Source organism: Brachyistius frenatus, unplaced genomic scaffold, assembly GCF_029030835.1.
Source record: "Brachyistius frenatus isolate BFR_SWC_R1_liver_20210118 unplaced genomic scaffold, ASM2903083v1 Contig_9, whole genome shotgun sequence".
Classification (NCBI taxonomy): Eukaryota; Metazoa; Chordata; class Actinopteri; family Embiotocidae; genus Brachyistius; species Brachyistius frenatus.
In genome coordinates this window covers 5472472-5490768 of record NW_027210608.1, presented here as the reverse complement: position 1 = coordinate 5490768, position 18297 = coordinate 5472472, and the positions used below count along the sequence as shown (strand labels likewise).

The 18297-nt window shown below is 37.5% G+C and overlaps 2 protein-coding genes across 4 annotated transcripts in view; one reads left to right on the top strand and one right to left on the bottom strand.

Moving 5' to 3' along the window:
* Window positions 1-9379, top strand: part of nptnb (neuroplastin b) — a 32344-nt gene extending 22965 nt beyond the window's left edge. For 2 of the 3 annotated variants that reach the window (XM_069690476.1, XM_069690475.1), the window contains 5 exons: window positions 2827-2960; window positions 3104-3377; window positions 7969-7990; window positions 8111-8184; window positions 8277-9379. In XM_069690476.1, the coding sequence (XP_069546577.1) occupies window positions 2827-2960; window positions 3104-3377; window positions 7969-7990; window positions 8111-8171 (491 nt within the window). In that variant the 3' untranslated portion in view covers window positions 8172-8184; window positions 8277-9379. Of the gene's footprint in view, window positions 1-2826; window positions 2961-3103; window positions 3378-3955; window positions 4288-7968; window positions 7991-8110; window positions 8185-8276 lie in introns of those variants that run through there. The other variant, XM_069690474.1, reaches the window with a different exon arrangement.
* A 264-nt stretch (window positions 9380-9643) lies between these two features.
* Window positions 9644-17588, bottom strand: rec114 (REC114 meiotic recombination protein). The gene is made up of 6 exons (XM_069690479.1): window positions 17511-17588; window positions 15721-15810; window positions 11631-11714; window positions 11100-11273; window positions 10067-10144; window positions 9644-9808 (listed from the first exon to the last, which is right to left on the bottom strand). The coding sequence occupies exons 1-6, from the start codon at window positions 17586-17588 to the stop codon at window positions 9644-9646; spliced, it is 669 nt and encodes a 222-aa protein (XP_069546580.1).
* Between the last annotated feature and the right edge of the window lie 709 nt (window positions 17589-18297).

Sequence of the window (18297 nt, the reverse complement as noted above, 5' to 3'; positions counted from 1 at the left end):
AAACGTGCAACACACAAGGCCCACTAGGAGGCATCCTTAGAGTCTTAGAAATGAAATTAGAATGGTGATTTAATGGGAGTTGATTGGTTTTTCATTTACTAGAATTAACAATGGTCAAAGTAGTGAAATTTAACTAGGGCACTGAATGTAAAAGCAGGAAACCCAACCAGAGAACTAGTGTGTTGGTTTCATTCAAACTGAGTGAAGCTTTTGACTTGAATCAGGAATCTTCTCTGAGGAAGGGTAAGTGAAACCCTCTTCAAGAGAAGCTTGCCTGTGTGTAGTGCTTAAGCCAGTTTGCTGTGGCATTGCTATGGAGCATGCTGAGAATGCCCTACCTCTTACTCCGCGGCTGTCTTAAAGCGCTGCCTGATTGCGTAACGTGGGTGATGACCGTGTGTGCTCTGTTTTTGCTGGATTGTGAGATGACGGGACTCATCGCCATTCAAACTGAAGTGTCCGAGCCATAACGTGGCTGCAGGCCTCTGACTGTTGAGGCTTGTTATCTGCCCCCTGGAGGAAAAGTGAGACACTTAACTGATGATGCATGATTTTGTCCTTTAATTTTTTTAGACATTCCATCTTAAAATAATAAAATAATGGTGTTTTGATGCTCGGAGTAGGCACCGTCGCTGGATTTAAACAAAGCATTTTCTTCAGTACTTAAATGCTTTTGTAATTTATAGAGGTGTTTGAAATATTTTGTGACCCAGGTAGCAAGCCCACTGTTAAGCAAGCCAGTTTTGCACTGCGCTTCTGGCAGCAGTTCACTGAGATCCCTCGCCTACAGTGTCCTTGGCACACTCATCCTTGCAGGACTCAGCTCAGAGGCAACAGATGGACAGTTCTGTGATGTTGTAGGATTAAGGCTCTGAATCCGGTCCCAGCCATCTCTGTGGCAGGAGTGGAGTTTATTGTCTGTGATACTAAGCTTACCACAGATACATATTTGGTACCTCATATTCCTCAAAGTTTGGTAAATGCAGAGCACGTTTCTCTGTAAGAAACGTTAACTTGCATCCTGATAATTTCACATTTTTCTAAAGAAAAAATGTGATTGTCCAATTTTGCACAAATGAAAAACATGTGCTGCAGCTACATAAACACTAGTAAAATCCAGAAAGCAACCAAAGAAAGATTCAATTTAACAACTGTTTCACATCTGATGTCGCATTAATCAACTTTTTTTGTTATTTTCTTCTAACAGCTATGACCTTGCTCTCACCCCAGTCACATTCATGTCCCTTTACCACTGTCTAGCACAGAGATGAATAATCACAGTCAGGAGTGTGAAATGGAGGTTTCTGCCCGTTTTAGCTAGCGTCACTCGGGGGTCCGTCTTTGTGCTGTCAGTCACTGGCATAATACAGTCTGGATAAGGCACAAATGAGCTTGGCCACTCCCCTGCTCAGACAGCATGTGCACACCATAATTAGAGTGGAATGATGTCACTGAAGAGCTCAGACCCCTCCTGCTCTATTATCCAATGCGCAGCTGAAAAATGCTCACTCCAGGCCTCTCCCTTATCCTGCTTAATTGCATGGAAGGAATTATTGTAATTTTGAGGATTAGTGGAAAAGCAGGGATAGTTATCTTCTTGATGCAGCGCAGAGTTAAATTCAGAGTATGAGTCTCACCTTTGAGAGAGACTGCTCTATTGATGGATCAGTGTGATTTGGCATGTGTTGCAAAGCTTTATGACATATGGCTGAATTTTAATAAATGAATTATCTCTGTGCTTCATTTTCATTATCAGTTAATTCATTAATCAGAGCCAATTTACCCTGTTATTCTTTGGCTCAAAACCTCTTTTGTGGAATTCACTGTATAATTATTTTGAATGGGAACATCTGGAGGCTCTCGTATCATCCTGATACCCCTTTTCCATGACCTCATTATGAATTGTATTGAAATGCCTTTTATTCGTTGAAGAGTGATATTCCCCATGCAGGGATTGGGTGGGGGTGTATAGGGCAAGCTCACAGAATGACTGCACATCCAAAATGTTAATTTTTAATTAAAGCCATAGTCCCACCCTTCTCCTCAGAAAATCTCTGTTCTTCTAAATTCAATGCAGCTTTGCATAAAGAGTTCATCTTATCTGTTTGATAAGGTGAAATGTCATACTGGATTATGTGGTCTTAATTTTTAGGCAAAATGGGCATCAGTTTATAAAACATACTACTATTAGCTGAAATAAATGAAATAAAATAATAATAATTTTGCCATAGGTTGTTTTATAAAATCTAACAACTACAGCCCCCATAAAGTTTTGACGGCATGCTTACGTCAACGATTCATGGAAGCTGTAATTTATCAGGGCTAAATCAGAGCTAAAATGATTGTGTTTTTAAATTAAACTGTTTACTTAGACATGAACATCCCACTATAAAAACCGTTAGTGGTAGCAATAAGTGGAAAAATTTAAGTCTGGAAATGTGCGATACATCACACACTCAATGACCTCTGTGTGAGATACTGAATGATGTCCTGACATGACTTTAACTAAATGACGCAAACCAATGTATGATTTCTGAAAATATCTGCCAAGAGCCAAGAGTGATTCTTCTCGCCTGCAATCACTCTAAAAAAACTCCAAAGAAACTGAGCCACTTCAGTGAATCAACCTTACCACAAAGACCCATAAATACACTCCACCTCTTACCGAGACACCTCAATAACACACATTATTACCACAGCCAACACAGCCAATCATGCTTTCCTTCTTCGTGCCATCTGGTAGGAGTTTAAACGCTCCTTTGACTGTCTGACTTCTGCCAACTCACCTAACGATGAGGACTTGATCTATGTATTTTACCTTTCCAGCAAGACCTGACGTCACTGGTCACAAGCGAAGTGAAAATAAAAACGAGGGAGAAAATGCAATGATGTACTGCAAGTCTGTTGGTTACCCACATCCCACCTGGACATGGCGTAAAGTGGATGGAACATCCTACACGGTAAATGTATATACTGTATATTCTGTACAATAAGACCTGAAAGACATGATAGAGGGCATGCTTCTGTACACTGTATATCTACTTTATAGTATAGCTACTCTAAAATATTATTTTAATAACATTAACTTGTCATTGTGTTCCAGGACATTGACAACTCCACTGGACGCTTCTTCGTCACTAACAGAGACAACTACACACAGCTCAACATACTAAATCTGGATATAAACACAGATCCTGGACTATACGAATGCAATGCCACCAACACGATTGGAAACACTGCTGAGACCACCATACTACGAGTGCGCAGTCATCTCGCGCCGCTTTGGCCTTTCCTGGGTGTGCTCGCAGAAATTATAATCCTAGTAGTCATCATCGTTGTGTATGAGAAACGCAAGAGGCCGGACGACTTTATTGATGGTAAGAAAACTTTTCCTGTTACTAACAGTAGAGAATTGTAACTAATAAACTGTGATCATATATATGTTATTTATGTTCAACATACAAATCAGTGAAGGTTTAAAAAAAAAATTAAAAAAATTCAACAGGTACAAAAATCCCCCAATAAGGTGATCAAAAGAGGAGTGCATCAGATTTTAGGGATGGCTACACATGCAAGTACACTTTGAACTATGAGGTTGCATCTGTAGTGACCAATTATCAAAGGATTTGCCTCCCTGTTCTTGGTGTGACAAAAGAAGAATGGAAGGACCTTGTCACATATAAGTTACATGTTAGACGCATGCAAATATGACCTTTATGGAGGCAAACTAGGTAAACAACAGGGGGGCTACAGCTCACCACTAGAGTTGGCTATTTGTGGAATACACTACAGGCAATGGAAATAGAGCATTTGTTTGTGATAGCAGAGTTTTCATAAACATGCCAGGTTCTCAGCCTTTATCGACAAAACCTATCAGTCCCAATACCTAACTTAATTGGTTACTATTTTTTCCCCCTTCTTTCCAAATGGCGACATATTCTTAATGGGTGGTAAGTGAGATCCTGCATGGTTTCGGAGATTATTTTTTTCCCCTTTCTGTCAATTTGTATGTTTTTGCAAGCCTACAGCCCATCCAAAACATTACGATCTTTGATTACATATTGTTGAGATATTAACACAGTATATTAGGTCTACTTTACACCAGCCATGGTGAAATGAAAACGTGACTCAATTCATTTCCATGAAGTCAAACCCATAAAATCTGACATGTATCTACAGATTAGAGTAAAATGTTTTGATTAATGGTGGAATCAATTTTGGAAATCTCCAAAGAGCCATCCTTTTTAGCCATTTTAAAGGACCAATCAGGATTTTTTTTTTTTTTTTTTTTTTTTTACCCATTCAATAATATTACAACAATATTTCGATATACAGTTTAATTGAGCTTGAATTATACATAATATAAAGAAATGTTGTGATTTGCTAATAACCATAGATTAAAAAGGCAATCAAATTAAAATACTGTACCAGTATGCTAGCCAGCTACCCCCAACTTCATCAATTGAGGAAACTAAAGGAACAAAACTATTATATCTTAAACATGTTTGAACCCATTGTTTGGGTATAGTAAATAAGGTTATCTGACCAAATTAGCAATGATGAACAAGTACTATTCTATACTTTTACATATTGAAATCCAAACCACCAGCTTGTCTTGATTCATTTTCACAATTGTTTGAGAAACTATGGCCCCAACTTGCGAAATGTACCCAGTTCCTTAGCATGCTATAGCACTGGGTGAACTGGTTAATGGTTAAATAGGTTATGGTGCTGCCTGTATGGGCCAGAAGACTCTTCTGAACTCAAATTACAAAGCTGGAGAGTAAGCCTTGCAACATTAGGGATGTAAACTGCCTATAAGACTTTGTTAAACTAACACACTCACTGTGTAACACACTGCTACCTGCTCCATTCAATAACATCTCCTGTTTCAGTGTGTAGTCCTCTATCGCAGGTTAAGTGTTACTTTTCAATGTGATCTACAGCCACTCTCCTCCATTCAGGCCAATATAGTTGTGGTGTCACAAAGGCACTTGACTGCTAAAGTACTAAAAAAAAAAGAAGCTTCAATGGCGTCAGCTCTGCTGGTTAAGGTTACATCTAAGCATCTGTAGCCTGAGGCAGAAATGCCCAAATATCAAAACCACATTGACTGTTGACAAAGAAAATGCAAAAGCAAACGCAGAATTTAAAAAAATAACTAAAAGTAAAACCGTAATTAATTTGGGGTTCATTTCTTATGCCCTTGCTCATCTAGCTCATTAGTTTGGTCAAATCCAGAACCCCTTAGACAGATCTTTTTTTTTTTTTTTTTTTCTATTTAACAAAGAAGTGGCCTGTGCTTTAGGAGGCAGACTGAATCACATGATAAGAATGTGACATGATGTAAATGTCTGGAGAGCCCAAAGGCATCTCCAGTCACCAAAGGTTCTTTCTGACCTCTGCTCATGTGGCTTCGCTTCATTTTTGAAAACAACATTAGAAGCAAAATACAAAGCCACGACAGTCGTGCCACTAATGTGAATCGCTCCAGCTGGGCAACAGTTGTACGCCACACTCTGATACAGACTAAACAAATACAGCTTCTTGGTCCAGCCTACTTTCATTTACTTAGTCAAAGCAATAAGTACGTGAAATGTGCAAGGAATAATAAGTAAATAAACACATTTTCAGCTTCAATTCTGCATTCAGTTTGCTCTTACCACTCTGTAAGGGTTAGGGTGACAGGCTAGACATTAATCATTTAATGGGGTACAGAGTAATATGTATTAATGCTTCACAAACCACTAATCATTTCATTAATGTAAATGTCAATTGAAACTACATAATATAAACTGATGTTTCAAATGATTTCATTGTCTAGATGTCAGATTATGTTAGCTAAAAGAATAGTTCTTTAAGTTTAAAATATATTTATATATTTTCTTTAACAAATTAAGGACGCTATTGACCTGTATCTTTATTGGAATATAATAAATAATATTTTTCTTTCAAATGATATAATGTAATCATAAAATATGTTTGTGACCCGCCATATTTTCTTAACTACTTGATAACCAGATATAAAGCAAAAAAAAAAAACACTTTACTATGATATCTGCTTAAAATCCATGCACACATACACATATAAACATACCACATGGCTCAAGTAAGCTCTGTGCATGGCCTGTAGTTTGGTTTCATCTACCAGAAAAAATGAAGCGATTAAGGTAGATTATATTTGCCATGTTTATGCCATTCAAATCAGGAATGAGGACTCCCAGCTCATGATGCCCAGCCTCTCTAAAATCTCCTTTTAGCATCCCGCATTCCCGCAGGTTTTGGCCCCTGTCTGTGTGCATTATGAATTCTGGTCTCTCGATGGCTTAGCCGTGTTTGAACACTTTTATACTCTGCAGCCAAAGGCTCTGATGCAGAGGCTGACCTTTCTATCCTGTGTTTCAAAACCAGTTGCTAAAATTACAGATTTTGCTGTGTGACGATTTGCTAAAAAAAAAAAAACAGCTCGCTTTATGTAATATAGCAAATGCTAAACTATGCAACTTGTACCCACATCTGTATTTTTTGGAAAAAGTACAATTACAATGGCTACAATGATTATCATCAAGTTCAAGTTCAAGTATTAATCTCACACAGTAACCATCTGTATGCTATTGTGCTTGCAAAGCCCTAATAGTAAACACAGCTTTTGTGGTGTATACATATGACAAACACAGATGTTCCTCTGAGTGATCACAGAGCCATGTTTTTGTCTAACACTATAACTGCCATGAGCTGCTCCATTTTAATGCCATGGAATGCTGCTAATGCCGCTTCTCCTCGACTTATTACTGCATGGAAAATATCTCGCTGTGACTGGTTACTTACCTGTTGACACATTTCATCTGTATGCAAAACACCAACCACCTTGTCAACCCAGAGGCTGCGGAGCTTGGAACTGACCTTTCACCCGACGCAACAATATGCACTGTTATTCACCAGTTTCTCTTCCTCCAGTATTTCTTACTTTTACATTGTACTGTATGTTATTTATTGCACTGCTCTATAGTGAGACAGAATAACAATTTATATTCTTGTTCAACAAAGAAAAATATTACTTAAAAATGTGTATTTTTACAACGTTCGGTAGAAATGTTGGGAGTGGATACAACCTCCAGATGCCGAGTTACAGCTTCGAGGAAATGCATGTTTTTATACCAAGTCAGTTACACTGTTACAATCACACCCATGAAGCAGGATCTTTTAAAATCACTATGAAATTGCTGGGTGTAATTAAAAGATGGCTTTAAGTGAGCCATCTGTAACCCTCCTACACATGTGCTCAGTCTGAAATGAACAGAAACCCAATGAGATTCAGATAGTGTGTGAGGTCAAGTTTACAATATTCGGTGTTAAAGTTGCTCTTTAAGGGAACGGTCCACAGGTGTTTTTTTTTTTTTTTTTTTTTTTTTGCACATTTCTGCCACTCTACTCCAAATATGTCACTAGTGAGCATTTCCTAAAAGCAAATAGTGTTTTTTTTTTTTTTCCTGGATGGGTTTTTACCCGAGCAGCCATTAGTTTCTGTCCAGAGATGTTTTTAATGTAAGAAGCTGCCAGTTTCACATTCCTGTGCCTGCTCAGTGTTTTCCTTCTGATTCTGTTGATCAGACACAAACGAGCATATACACTATAATCTGTTCAGCAACTGACTCCCACGTCTGTGATGTCAGAGCATTCTACCAGTGCACGACTTTGCCACACCACTATGCCAAGTATTCAAAAAAACCTGTGCTTTCAACTGCATTATTCAACAATTATAAGATTCACTGTAGATCATTTTCAAACTATTTGCTGTCTGTAGCTGATTTCAGGTTGTTTCGAGTTGATTTTCACTCCAAAGAAGAACTGTGCAAACAGCAAAGTATTATTTGCCGTAAATGTGCTGAAATATGCAATGCTATATCTCACATTTGACTTCTTTGTGCTATTTTTGTTCTGCTTTTGTTCTCTCTGCTCATGTCAAAGATGATGAACCAGTCGGACCCATGTAAGTCAATAAATATTTGTATTGCTGTACGTATAATTCATATGGAAATGTTGGCTAATGTGATTTGAATGTCTACTCTATTACCTTTAGGTCACTAAATCATAACTGCTTCTTTCCTAGGAAAACAAATTCAACAAACAACCATAAGGACAAAAACATTCGCCAGAGGAATACAAAATAAGCAATTTACTCAAGTAAGACACAGTTGTAGGGGATGTGGGCTAAATATAGAACTCACTGTGAAGATTATCCATAGTCACACCTTCTCTTGATTTTCTCTCCACAGATGAGATGGCTAAACTGCATTTTTTTGACTACATGAAGGTATCAGACGTGGATGGAGCTCCGGGCAGTTTTGAAAAAAAAGCATATCCTGTCTCATTTTTTGAGAAACAATATCAGCATAACACTGGCAACAAAAAGAACATAATGGCTGTCTTAAGCATGCCTTATTCAGTCTTAAGTGGAGATTTCAGGATGACGAATAATGACTAAAACCACCACAAAGGTGTACACATTTTTAATGTGCTGTTGATGTCTCCTTTATTCATTTTATCATGTCCTCAAATGAGGTGATCCCTTTTGTATTACATATCATGTACAATGCATGCAAGATAATTACGCAATAGGATACTCAGAATAGACATTTTCTGTTGTTATCCCTCGTGTGGCTTTTTTTGCATCCAAAATGACCTATGTTTTTTATGGAGTCATCCTTATTAATATATATATAGTTTTATTCTTGAAAATTTGTACAGCATATCATGGTTCTTTAATTCTATTTGATTTGTGACGAGAAGTCTACTTTTAACAGAACTTTTATTGTGAAGCAAGGGCTTCAATGACTGACAGTATTTACATTTAATTGAGAGTGCTTACAGAAAAAGACTACTGTGTGTTTAAATATCTTATCAAAAATGATGTGTATTATTTTTATTTTCTTTCCAGAGTAACTTAGGTGTCTTGTAAATGTTGAAGTATGAGTGTTCAAATGATAGGAAATCTGTAAAAAAAAAAAATTTTTTTTTTTTTTTTTTTTTTATATTTCCCAATTTCATCAATTGATTTTTATTTTCTATTTTTTTCCCCCTCTCTTTAACTGTATAGCATGGCTATAATCCTATGCAATATGTATTCTTAAATAGATATATGAGGGGCAGTTTGTTTTACTCAGTGAAGCTTTAATATTGTGGGATCACTTGGAAGCTGGCATAGCAAAATTCACTGCTGTAGCTGCATGACTCCTCTTTCAATACAATGTATCCATGTGTGTTGCGGTGGAAACGGACCTGCGTTAAGATGGGAACTGAGGGACCAGAGTATATAGCCACGATCAAACATATGAGTGAGACCAATATTTTTTTTCGGAATAAAAAGTTTAAAAATGAACGCAGATTTTTGTTTTTGTTTGTTTGTTTGTTTATTTGCTTTGTAAATCCTTTAACCGCTTAAATTCAACACCATTCAAAGCGTCCTCTTTGGCCTATATACCATAAGAACTAATGTGTAACAGCATTTCAAAGAACACCAGTGGCACAGCAAGAAACAGTCTACCACCAACAAGCACTGCCTACACAAACAGTATAAGAGGAAAAAAAAAAAGACACATTGCACTAATTTGACCTTTCTACCTTCAGCTGTTGTTAAAACTCTTTACTCCTTAAGCAGTTTCCTCAGCTCCCCCTCCACTTTCTCTACAAATGCATAAAAGCCAGGATCCAACAGACAAGCACGCAGGAAGGGCTCCAAGTCACCTTGTTCCAAAGAACTGTGACGATATACTTGAGGCAGAGTCACAGCGGTCTCGCCCAAGTAGTGCTGTGGGAGGTCCAGAGAGTATTAAAAAAAAAAAAAAAAATGAAAAGGGAGAAACTGATTGAGTAGGCTGAGTAGTAGCATTTATGATTTAAGTAAAATGTAAATGAAGTCATTGTGGTAAAGTGGTAAAAAGCAATAAAAGCACTGTGCTCAAACACAAAATTACAATTAACATGTTGCACAGTGGATGTTTAATTTTGTTGGTTGTTGCTTTAGATGAGCTGCTGTTTACTGGCTCTCACTTTTCACAAGCAATACCTGTGTAAGACGCCTGATGGACAAAGATTCTCGAACAACCTCGGGCTCAACTCCCGCAGCCTTTCCCTGAGAAGTCTGCTGACACCACCAAAGAAGAAAAGAAGATACGACAAACATGACACGACACCACAGGGTTAAGAGACCAATCAATGGCTTCATTACTAATTGAAAGATATCCACCCCTCAAAGCCCTTTCATCTTCACTGTGAACTCCTTCACTGTGTCTGTTCACTAAAGGTCAAATTCAGCCCCAGTGTTGGAGTCCGTTCCTTTCCAAGTCCTTCATGTTTAATGGTGTGAGGAAAAGAAAGGGCTGCATGCAGGTTTTACTCAAAATCCAATTTGTAATTAACCGTACGCTCCTGAGTGTTTTCAAGATGGAAAATAAATAAAAGAGGACTACTGCCGTGAGAAAAGACTTGAAGGATAAAACAACAACAATCTCGTCCCTAAAGCATGTCATTCATACAGTATAAATTTCTAATGCTTCAATGTTTTGTTGAAAGTGGTTTTTCGCTTTGGGACAAATGTTTGTTTTGATAATCAACAATTTGACTGTTAGGGGCAATATATTAAAAACTCATTTTCTCAGTGGCTGAAGGGCTACGTCACTTTAATAGTGGTGTTTATAAATGAATTATATTATTGCTCCACATTCCTGTCTGTGAATGTGTGTTTGGGGGGATGGGGTGGGGGGTGGGTGGGGTACGGTTTTCTACACTGTATCTTGTACAGTGACTGGCTGGTGATTCCTGTAAATTCAATAGTCTTTCTCACTCCACCTACTGTAGCTGTCTGTCACCTCTAAAAATAAGACTGTTGTAAATAGCACCATCTAGTGGGGACAACACTGAGGAACTACTACCCCTCTTGATTATACCTTCAATTATGTGAGTTTACATTATGCTGACATACATGTTAGATTTAACAAATATTGTACAATAAAAGATTGATCCTGCTCCAATTTAAACAAATAAACTCTACAGCAGGAAGGGGAAAAAAATGGTATGTACTGAAATGTGACCTGGGCAACCTGTATCGCTGGTGCAGGGACCTCAGTGGGGGTCTGATTAGGGTGCAGTGGGGCGTCTTCCTGAGTAGCGACAGGCACATACTCCATCAGTTTTTCCACAGCACTAGAACACTCATTTATGGCCTCTGCCCTGCTACTTCCATCAAACTGCATCTTCATTATGCGGCTCTGTCCCTGTGGAGATCCACAAATACACTCAGTCTGTATCTGTCAATCTAAACTGTGCCAACGAAAACACAATCTGTGGTTTGTGTGTTTCTTTTGTGAAATCAGCATAACATTCAGGAAAAAAAACAACAACCTCATGGTATACAAATATATTTGAATTTAATGTTCAGGCGACCGAAGTATGAGGACGCTGTTTGTCACATAAAAAACAAATAAATAAAATATAGTGTATTAGTACTTTTTATTTTTTGTTAAAGTGTAATGAACGTAATGGTCTTGATCTGGGAAGCGAGCCCAGGTATTAGGATGGACCTTGAGATAAATACTACCCGTTGTGGGATTGAAATGCATCTCATGACTCACCTCCACAGTAAATCGAAATATCAGGTTATCAGATTTCTGGTGTACTTTAAGAGAGTCCGAGCGACACAGCAAAGGTACTGCATCCTGCGAAAAGACAAAAAGACAAGAAAACAAAAAAACAAAATAACATCTTTAGCAGTCAGGACAGAAAACAGTATACGTTAACTCATAAAAAAACACTTTTAGGAATCTGTGAAATCTTTTTTATTGGGCTATACCAATAAAAAAAAAATTGCTTGATTTCCACTAATTCATTAAAAAAACAAAACAAAACTGTATTATAAGAAAATACAAAAGAGACGATTATAGTTTTCAGAGTCTGATATGGGAAAGAAAGTACCCAAAAATGCCTGCAGGGGTCTCTGTTTACTCAGAAACCTCAGAGATTCAGCTTTTGGGCTTATGAGAAGCATTTTTACAAAAGTAGGTAAACAGCCAACAAGCAAACAATAGCCTTTTTTTTTGCAGTTATATCATGTAGGTTTTCCATCAAGCAGTTGCACTGCACTAGGCAGCAGAATGCTCTGAACTGCAGCACCATCAGTTCACATCAAATGTTAATAATCTGTATTTTTAAAACTGAAAGCTGTATCATGTTTAGTAATTTAGGTGAGACCCATCTCACTGTTGGCAGTGCGAAATCCATTGGTAAATAAATGTGATTAAGACGTGTCAATTCTGTGTCTAAGGTTGTTTTCTGTAGGACATCCAAATTGTTCAATATATACCAATTAGTGACACATTTCTTGGATATTGATATGAAGTTTCATTAAAATACAAACCTAGGTGACCAACTGTGCTGTTTCCAAATGATTAAAGGACAAACCTGAATAAATTTGTCAAAGAAATCTAACAAATGCAGATAGTTTCATACAGGGCATGAGAGGTCACTAACTGTTTTGATGAATATGAAAATGATGTGAATAATTTTCTGTCGTTTTCACAGTCACCAGCTCCAATCCAGTTTAATTTTTATGGGAAGTTTTAGACTAGACCATTTTTTTCCACAGGGCCATCCTCAAAGGTAACGGAAAAGAAGGGGCACATATTTGACATTCGAGTTGAAACTTGAAACTCATAATGCTCAATGTTATTTATATGTTATAATATGTTAAACTATAAATTTGGTAGACATGACAGATTGCTTTAAAATAGGCTAGTTGCTTTTTCTCGTCAGTGTGCAATCGCCTCAATCTCTCCTCTTGACTGGTATCCAAAGTCAGTGACGTAGGACACATGAACAGCACATTCACTTTAGCAGGAGAGATTGAGAATACCATCATTCTTCGTAGATAAGACGTAGGCCAATATAATTGAATAGAGAGGTTAACTGCACTATGTTGTACAATGCCATAAACCTCATATACTGTACTTTTTAGCTGTACAAAATTAACGGTTCGTAGTTATTACATATTTTACAACACTTAAGAATATGCATGAGCTTGTCAAATGCCCTGGTGGTTCAAAACAAAGAAGGTGTGGCCAGACTTGGCGTGAGGGCTCTAAACTGAGTTTTAATTCTCAAAATGAAATACTCACCATTGAGCTTAGTTCAGACCAGAGATTTACAACAAGGCGAAACCGTTTTAAAAGGTTGCAGTAAAAGTTGCAGCAGTGTGAACTGGCCCATCTCAGCTCGACTGAAGACAGCTGAAAGGCAGTTTTAGAATTTAAGGTACATTACCTCTTTTCATCAGCTAATCAGCTCTTAGCAAAGTCAGCCGGTCACAGTTACAAGCTCTCAGAGGATTAAAATGGCAGAATTTTGGATGGAAGAAAGAGAGAATTACCTTATTTATTTGAGGAACAGCTGTGTCTGCACGACACGAGTTGCAAGTAACTCACGGTCACTATCCTCATTTGTGTCATTAGACACTACAAATTATGTACATTTACAAAAAAGCCTGAAAAGCCTTCAGTTCAAGGAAAGTAGAGAGCCGTTGCTGTGGAGATGTTACACCATCAAGTTTAGCTGCTCTGGTGTAAACTGGCAGCGCCTGCATCAATACGTGCTCTGTTGGAATTAAGTAAAATAGCAGTACAGACTCACTGTATTCATTTGCATCAAGATTCATTAATGTGATGCTGCCTTTTATTGACTTATTAGGTTTTGTTTTTGTTTTTGTTCTTTGAGAAGGTTGTGGGCTGAGATGGTCCGTGGGCCGGTTCTGTCCCTCGGGCCATATTTTGCCCGTGCGTGTTTAGACAAACAGAGACATTGCTTTCAGCATGCATAAAAGCATTTACAGCTGGTTTTACTTTTCCGGGTAATCCCCGTCTGGTGAAGAATATTTTGAGGCGACCACTGAAGCTCCTCAGTAACCCTTTGATTCTCTCCAATACGGCAAATATCAGTCATGTCCAAAGACAATTTGAAAAGTTTGCTTCAGACCTTGTCGTAGCCTACAGACCTAAGCTCTCTGTATTGAAAGTTCCTGAGCATTCACTGCACCAATCTATAATAGACCAGTCTATCATCCTCAGTGAAAGCAGTCTGACCTGAATATCTGTCTGGCTCGGCAACCTGGCACAGCAAGATAGCTGTGTCTCCTGCCAGGACACCATTAATGAGACATTGAGTAGTCCCTCAAATTTCTGTTGTCTGCAAGCGGGCGGTAACTTCTATGTCTGAATGCTCAACTTTAATAGCAAGTGAAATATTTCAAAATCTAAAATCAAAATGTCAACGCGGCCTGAACTGCATTTAGCTTTTTTGAGAGCCTGAACCTGAAAATGTTCCCAAAAGTGATTTTAAGTCTGTACCCAAAAACTTTTGAGGAATATTTGGCTTCAACCATCCAAAACAATGCCGTCAAACCCCTTCAGATTTGAGTAGAAATGCCAAGCTCTTCAGCAGAACATTTCATATAACCTTCATCGAAGCACTATATCGTGAAAACAGATTTCTGTTACAGGATTTAAAACCCAGAAATTCTGTTGACTTTTCTAAGCCTTTTATTGAATTATGAAAGGTATGATTAAAAATGATACCATTTTTACATTAACATTTAGATTTCTATTCTTTTCTTGATATGCACAAACAATCCTTGGTAAAAAAACAAAAACAAAGCATAAGTAAGATGTCAAAACTCATATATGGTTGGGCTGTGAATGAAACTTTAGAGGGCTTGTAAATTAATACAATTGTGAGTTGAAAGAGATAGAAGTCAAAGCATTCAGCTTACCAACGGTGTACCTTTATCATTCAGGCAATCACTCAATATCGAATATTGACATTTATACAGCTGGCTCTGCTATTGCGGTTGGCAAAAAAAGCAACGATGTAGTGGTATATGATACATGTACTTTCTTTTAAGAGAGTGGTACAGTCGTAATGTCACACCAGAAATATTATTTTGGAACGCCAATGCTGATAATTAAGAGAATGTGAGAGGACAACCAACAATACAAATTGTGACATACTACAGTGTCAGAGTTTGACATTGGCTGCAAACTTAAATTAATCCCAGTAATTAACCTATGGCCACAATGTATTGTTTTTTTGAGTTATAGAATTTAATTTAAAAGCACACTGCAAATCCTTTGCAAAATACTTTGTCATATACTGAAAACTGCTGCAGTTTACGGTGCATGAAATGGACATCAGACTGATGCATCCTGCAGAACAGCTACAACAAATCTGAACAGCTGATTTCTATGTATTCATTCATTTTCACTTTTGTCAACATCTAAAGAAGCTTCACATTTTGAGCTGGAATCTTTGCAGATTTTTTTATTATTTTTTTTTAATGTATAATAAAGATATTTCCAACCTGGGTCTGTTTTTTATTCTTTTTTCCTCGAGGGTCTAGTCACCATTCAAACCATTCATGCAGAAGACATGAAACTGTTGTGATTCCACTGTGTAATTGTATAATTTGAATCAACAATGTAGTCAATCAAATGTAGGATATCAAATCACTTGACAATTGACACTTGTCAATGACTTGACAATTTTAAGACTTGGAAAAAAAAAAAAGAAGATCTTTACACTACCACTGCTGTGTGCATGCCATAAGCAACAATCAAGGGAAACAAAACAGAAAACAAGCAAACAATCAATCAATCCATAGCCACATAAGCTTCTTACCAAGCTGTCTTGTCCTTGCAACACCAACAGGTACCCAGATTCCACAATTGTGAGGACAATTTCAGGTGTATTGCTCTTTGCCTCAAATATCTGGTGAACAAAAAGAACAATAATGAATTAATGATTAGTTTCACTGACAATGGTGAAGTGTTCTATCCAAGGTAGATCATAGTATTTGGAATAATTAGTTATTATATCAGCAATCAGATAAAGTCTTGTAATTCCTTGCTCAAAAATTGCCTTTAACTATGTACTGTATTACACTCTCCAATGTGATAGTCTTACGGGTGGATTGTAAATGCACCTGCTCATTTTAAATAAATGGTTTTGAAATGATGCCTATTATTCAGTTTTTATGCAGCTCATTGTGTAATGTAGGTATATTTTGGTTTCACAGCCGCCCATCCCCTGTCTTCATACTAAATATACAGTTTCAGTTTGCCATCTAGAGACTGACACAATTAATGAGAGACAAAGCCACAATCATGTGTTTCCTGATTTGCTACAGCACTCCAGATCTCCAATGTGTCTTCCAGGCTCAAGACTACTAATTTGAAACTTAACACAATTCACTGGCAAGTTTAAACTGAATGACAAAGTGTACAGAAAAAAAAATTATAACTGTAAAATCAGAACACCTGATTATGTGTGATATGATGAAGCAATATAGACTTGCACAAATCCTTCTACATATCACCATATTATCATGGCCAGTATAACACAGATTTACGTTTCGACTAATTTCCCACGACACCATCTTCTGGAATATAAATATTTTTCAATTTTACGACCAGTATTGTCTGATACGTATCGACATACATTACCTTTTATCAAACTTTCCAACAACAAGTTAGTTTTTCAGAAGGTCAAATGATACATGCAAACTCCAATAAGAGGCCTGCATTCATTTTCTCACTGATCTGATATTTTGTACGGCAATATATGATTTTTTTTTTGCTGCTATTGAAACTTGTACAGATATTTACCCCTTTCACATTGTTGTGATTAAGCTACTGTTGAATTTTCAATCTATTTCTGGAGATTTGTTTTTCTGTCTTAAAGCTCATGCCAGTATTTTGTTTTCATATCGGCCGCCATGTGTGTACCAAAACTGAATTTTAAACAGGACTGGGAATCACTGCAGAACTGAGTAAACCTTCAAACAAAGGTCTCATCACTCAACCTGCATTCGCTTCAACATACATCAGGAAGGAAACAGCTTTACACTCTTTTTTTTTCTTCTTCTTACAAATACAAGCATATTGTATGCTGCATTATGATCTTGTCCTAAATAATATCCTCCAACCCTTCTTTGCTCACTTTACTTTTAAACTCAGAGATCATTTGAGGTTGTAAACCTAATGTGCATTAACTAGGGATTTATTTCACTATATCTTTCTTTGTTTAAACAGCTTGTAGAAGAGAGGACTTTACATTTAATAGGAAGCCTTTCAAACCCTTGTCGTGTTTTGTCCCATTTACAGTATCACTATGTCGGGAATTACAAGGCACTAAATAGTACTACTAATACAAAATAAAAAAACATGATTATATTCATGTAGTAATATACGTAAAATCGTGTTTATTCTGCACTCCACATGCTATAAATCAACTCGGACGGAAGTGAAAGGATTATAGAAACACCTTTAAAAGGGCTGAAGCTAAAATGGTAGCTGCTAAAGCGAGGGGTTAACTAATGAACACGGAGTTTAGATACCTGACGTAACTCTGTTCAATTACTGTGAAGTCAAATCACACACAAAAAAAAAAAAACAACCAGGCTCGGTTACCTTCCAGGGTTTCCCCTGTGTCTCTCCTGGGATGAAACGTCCATAGCGTTTTAATGTCCATGTCTGACTTGAGGCCATTTTCTGGAGAAAAACAACAAACTTCTTCCTTGATATTTTCCAGCTAACCAACATCCGACCTGTTAACTTCCGGTCCGCGGAGCCAGGCCACGAGTTGTCCCATAAAAAAAAAAAAAAATTATTTTTACCCTGCGATTGTCAGACAGACTGAAAGATAAATTCGATAAATATATGCTGCTTTCTGTTGGGAGACTGATGCCTACTGATCCCGACCCAGATGATGCTGTGACCGGTTTTGAACAAGTGCATTTCCCTCATCTTTAGGAATGTAGGCCACCAGAAGAAACCCTGAAGTGCTAGATTGGTGTTTGTTAATTGCTGACTTATTTTGACCTTAAGACTGAGGTTAACATGTTCTAGTGCTGCTCATTATAATGCCGGCTAATGAGTGGCTGCACTGTAGGTTGCAGGGCTGAGGTACTTTGAATGCAGGCTGGTTGACTGGGAAACATCCTCATGCTGGTACTGCTTTTCCAGGCTATGTGAGTGTACGTGAATACAAACGAGCATTTGGTTGTTTCTGGTTTGAATCTGCCTCCAGGAGTCAATCAATAAACTTTATTCATGTGCAGATTCACATGAGCAATGTTGAGATTGGGAGGCTGTGTCCATCAACTGATCTGCAAGCGTTTGTGACCTGCAGTTACCTGCAACATAAGTTCACAGAGACTTTGCATGTACAGTATCTTCAAAGAAGCATAATTTCCCT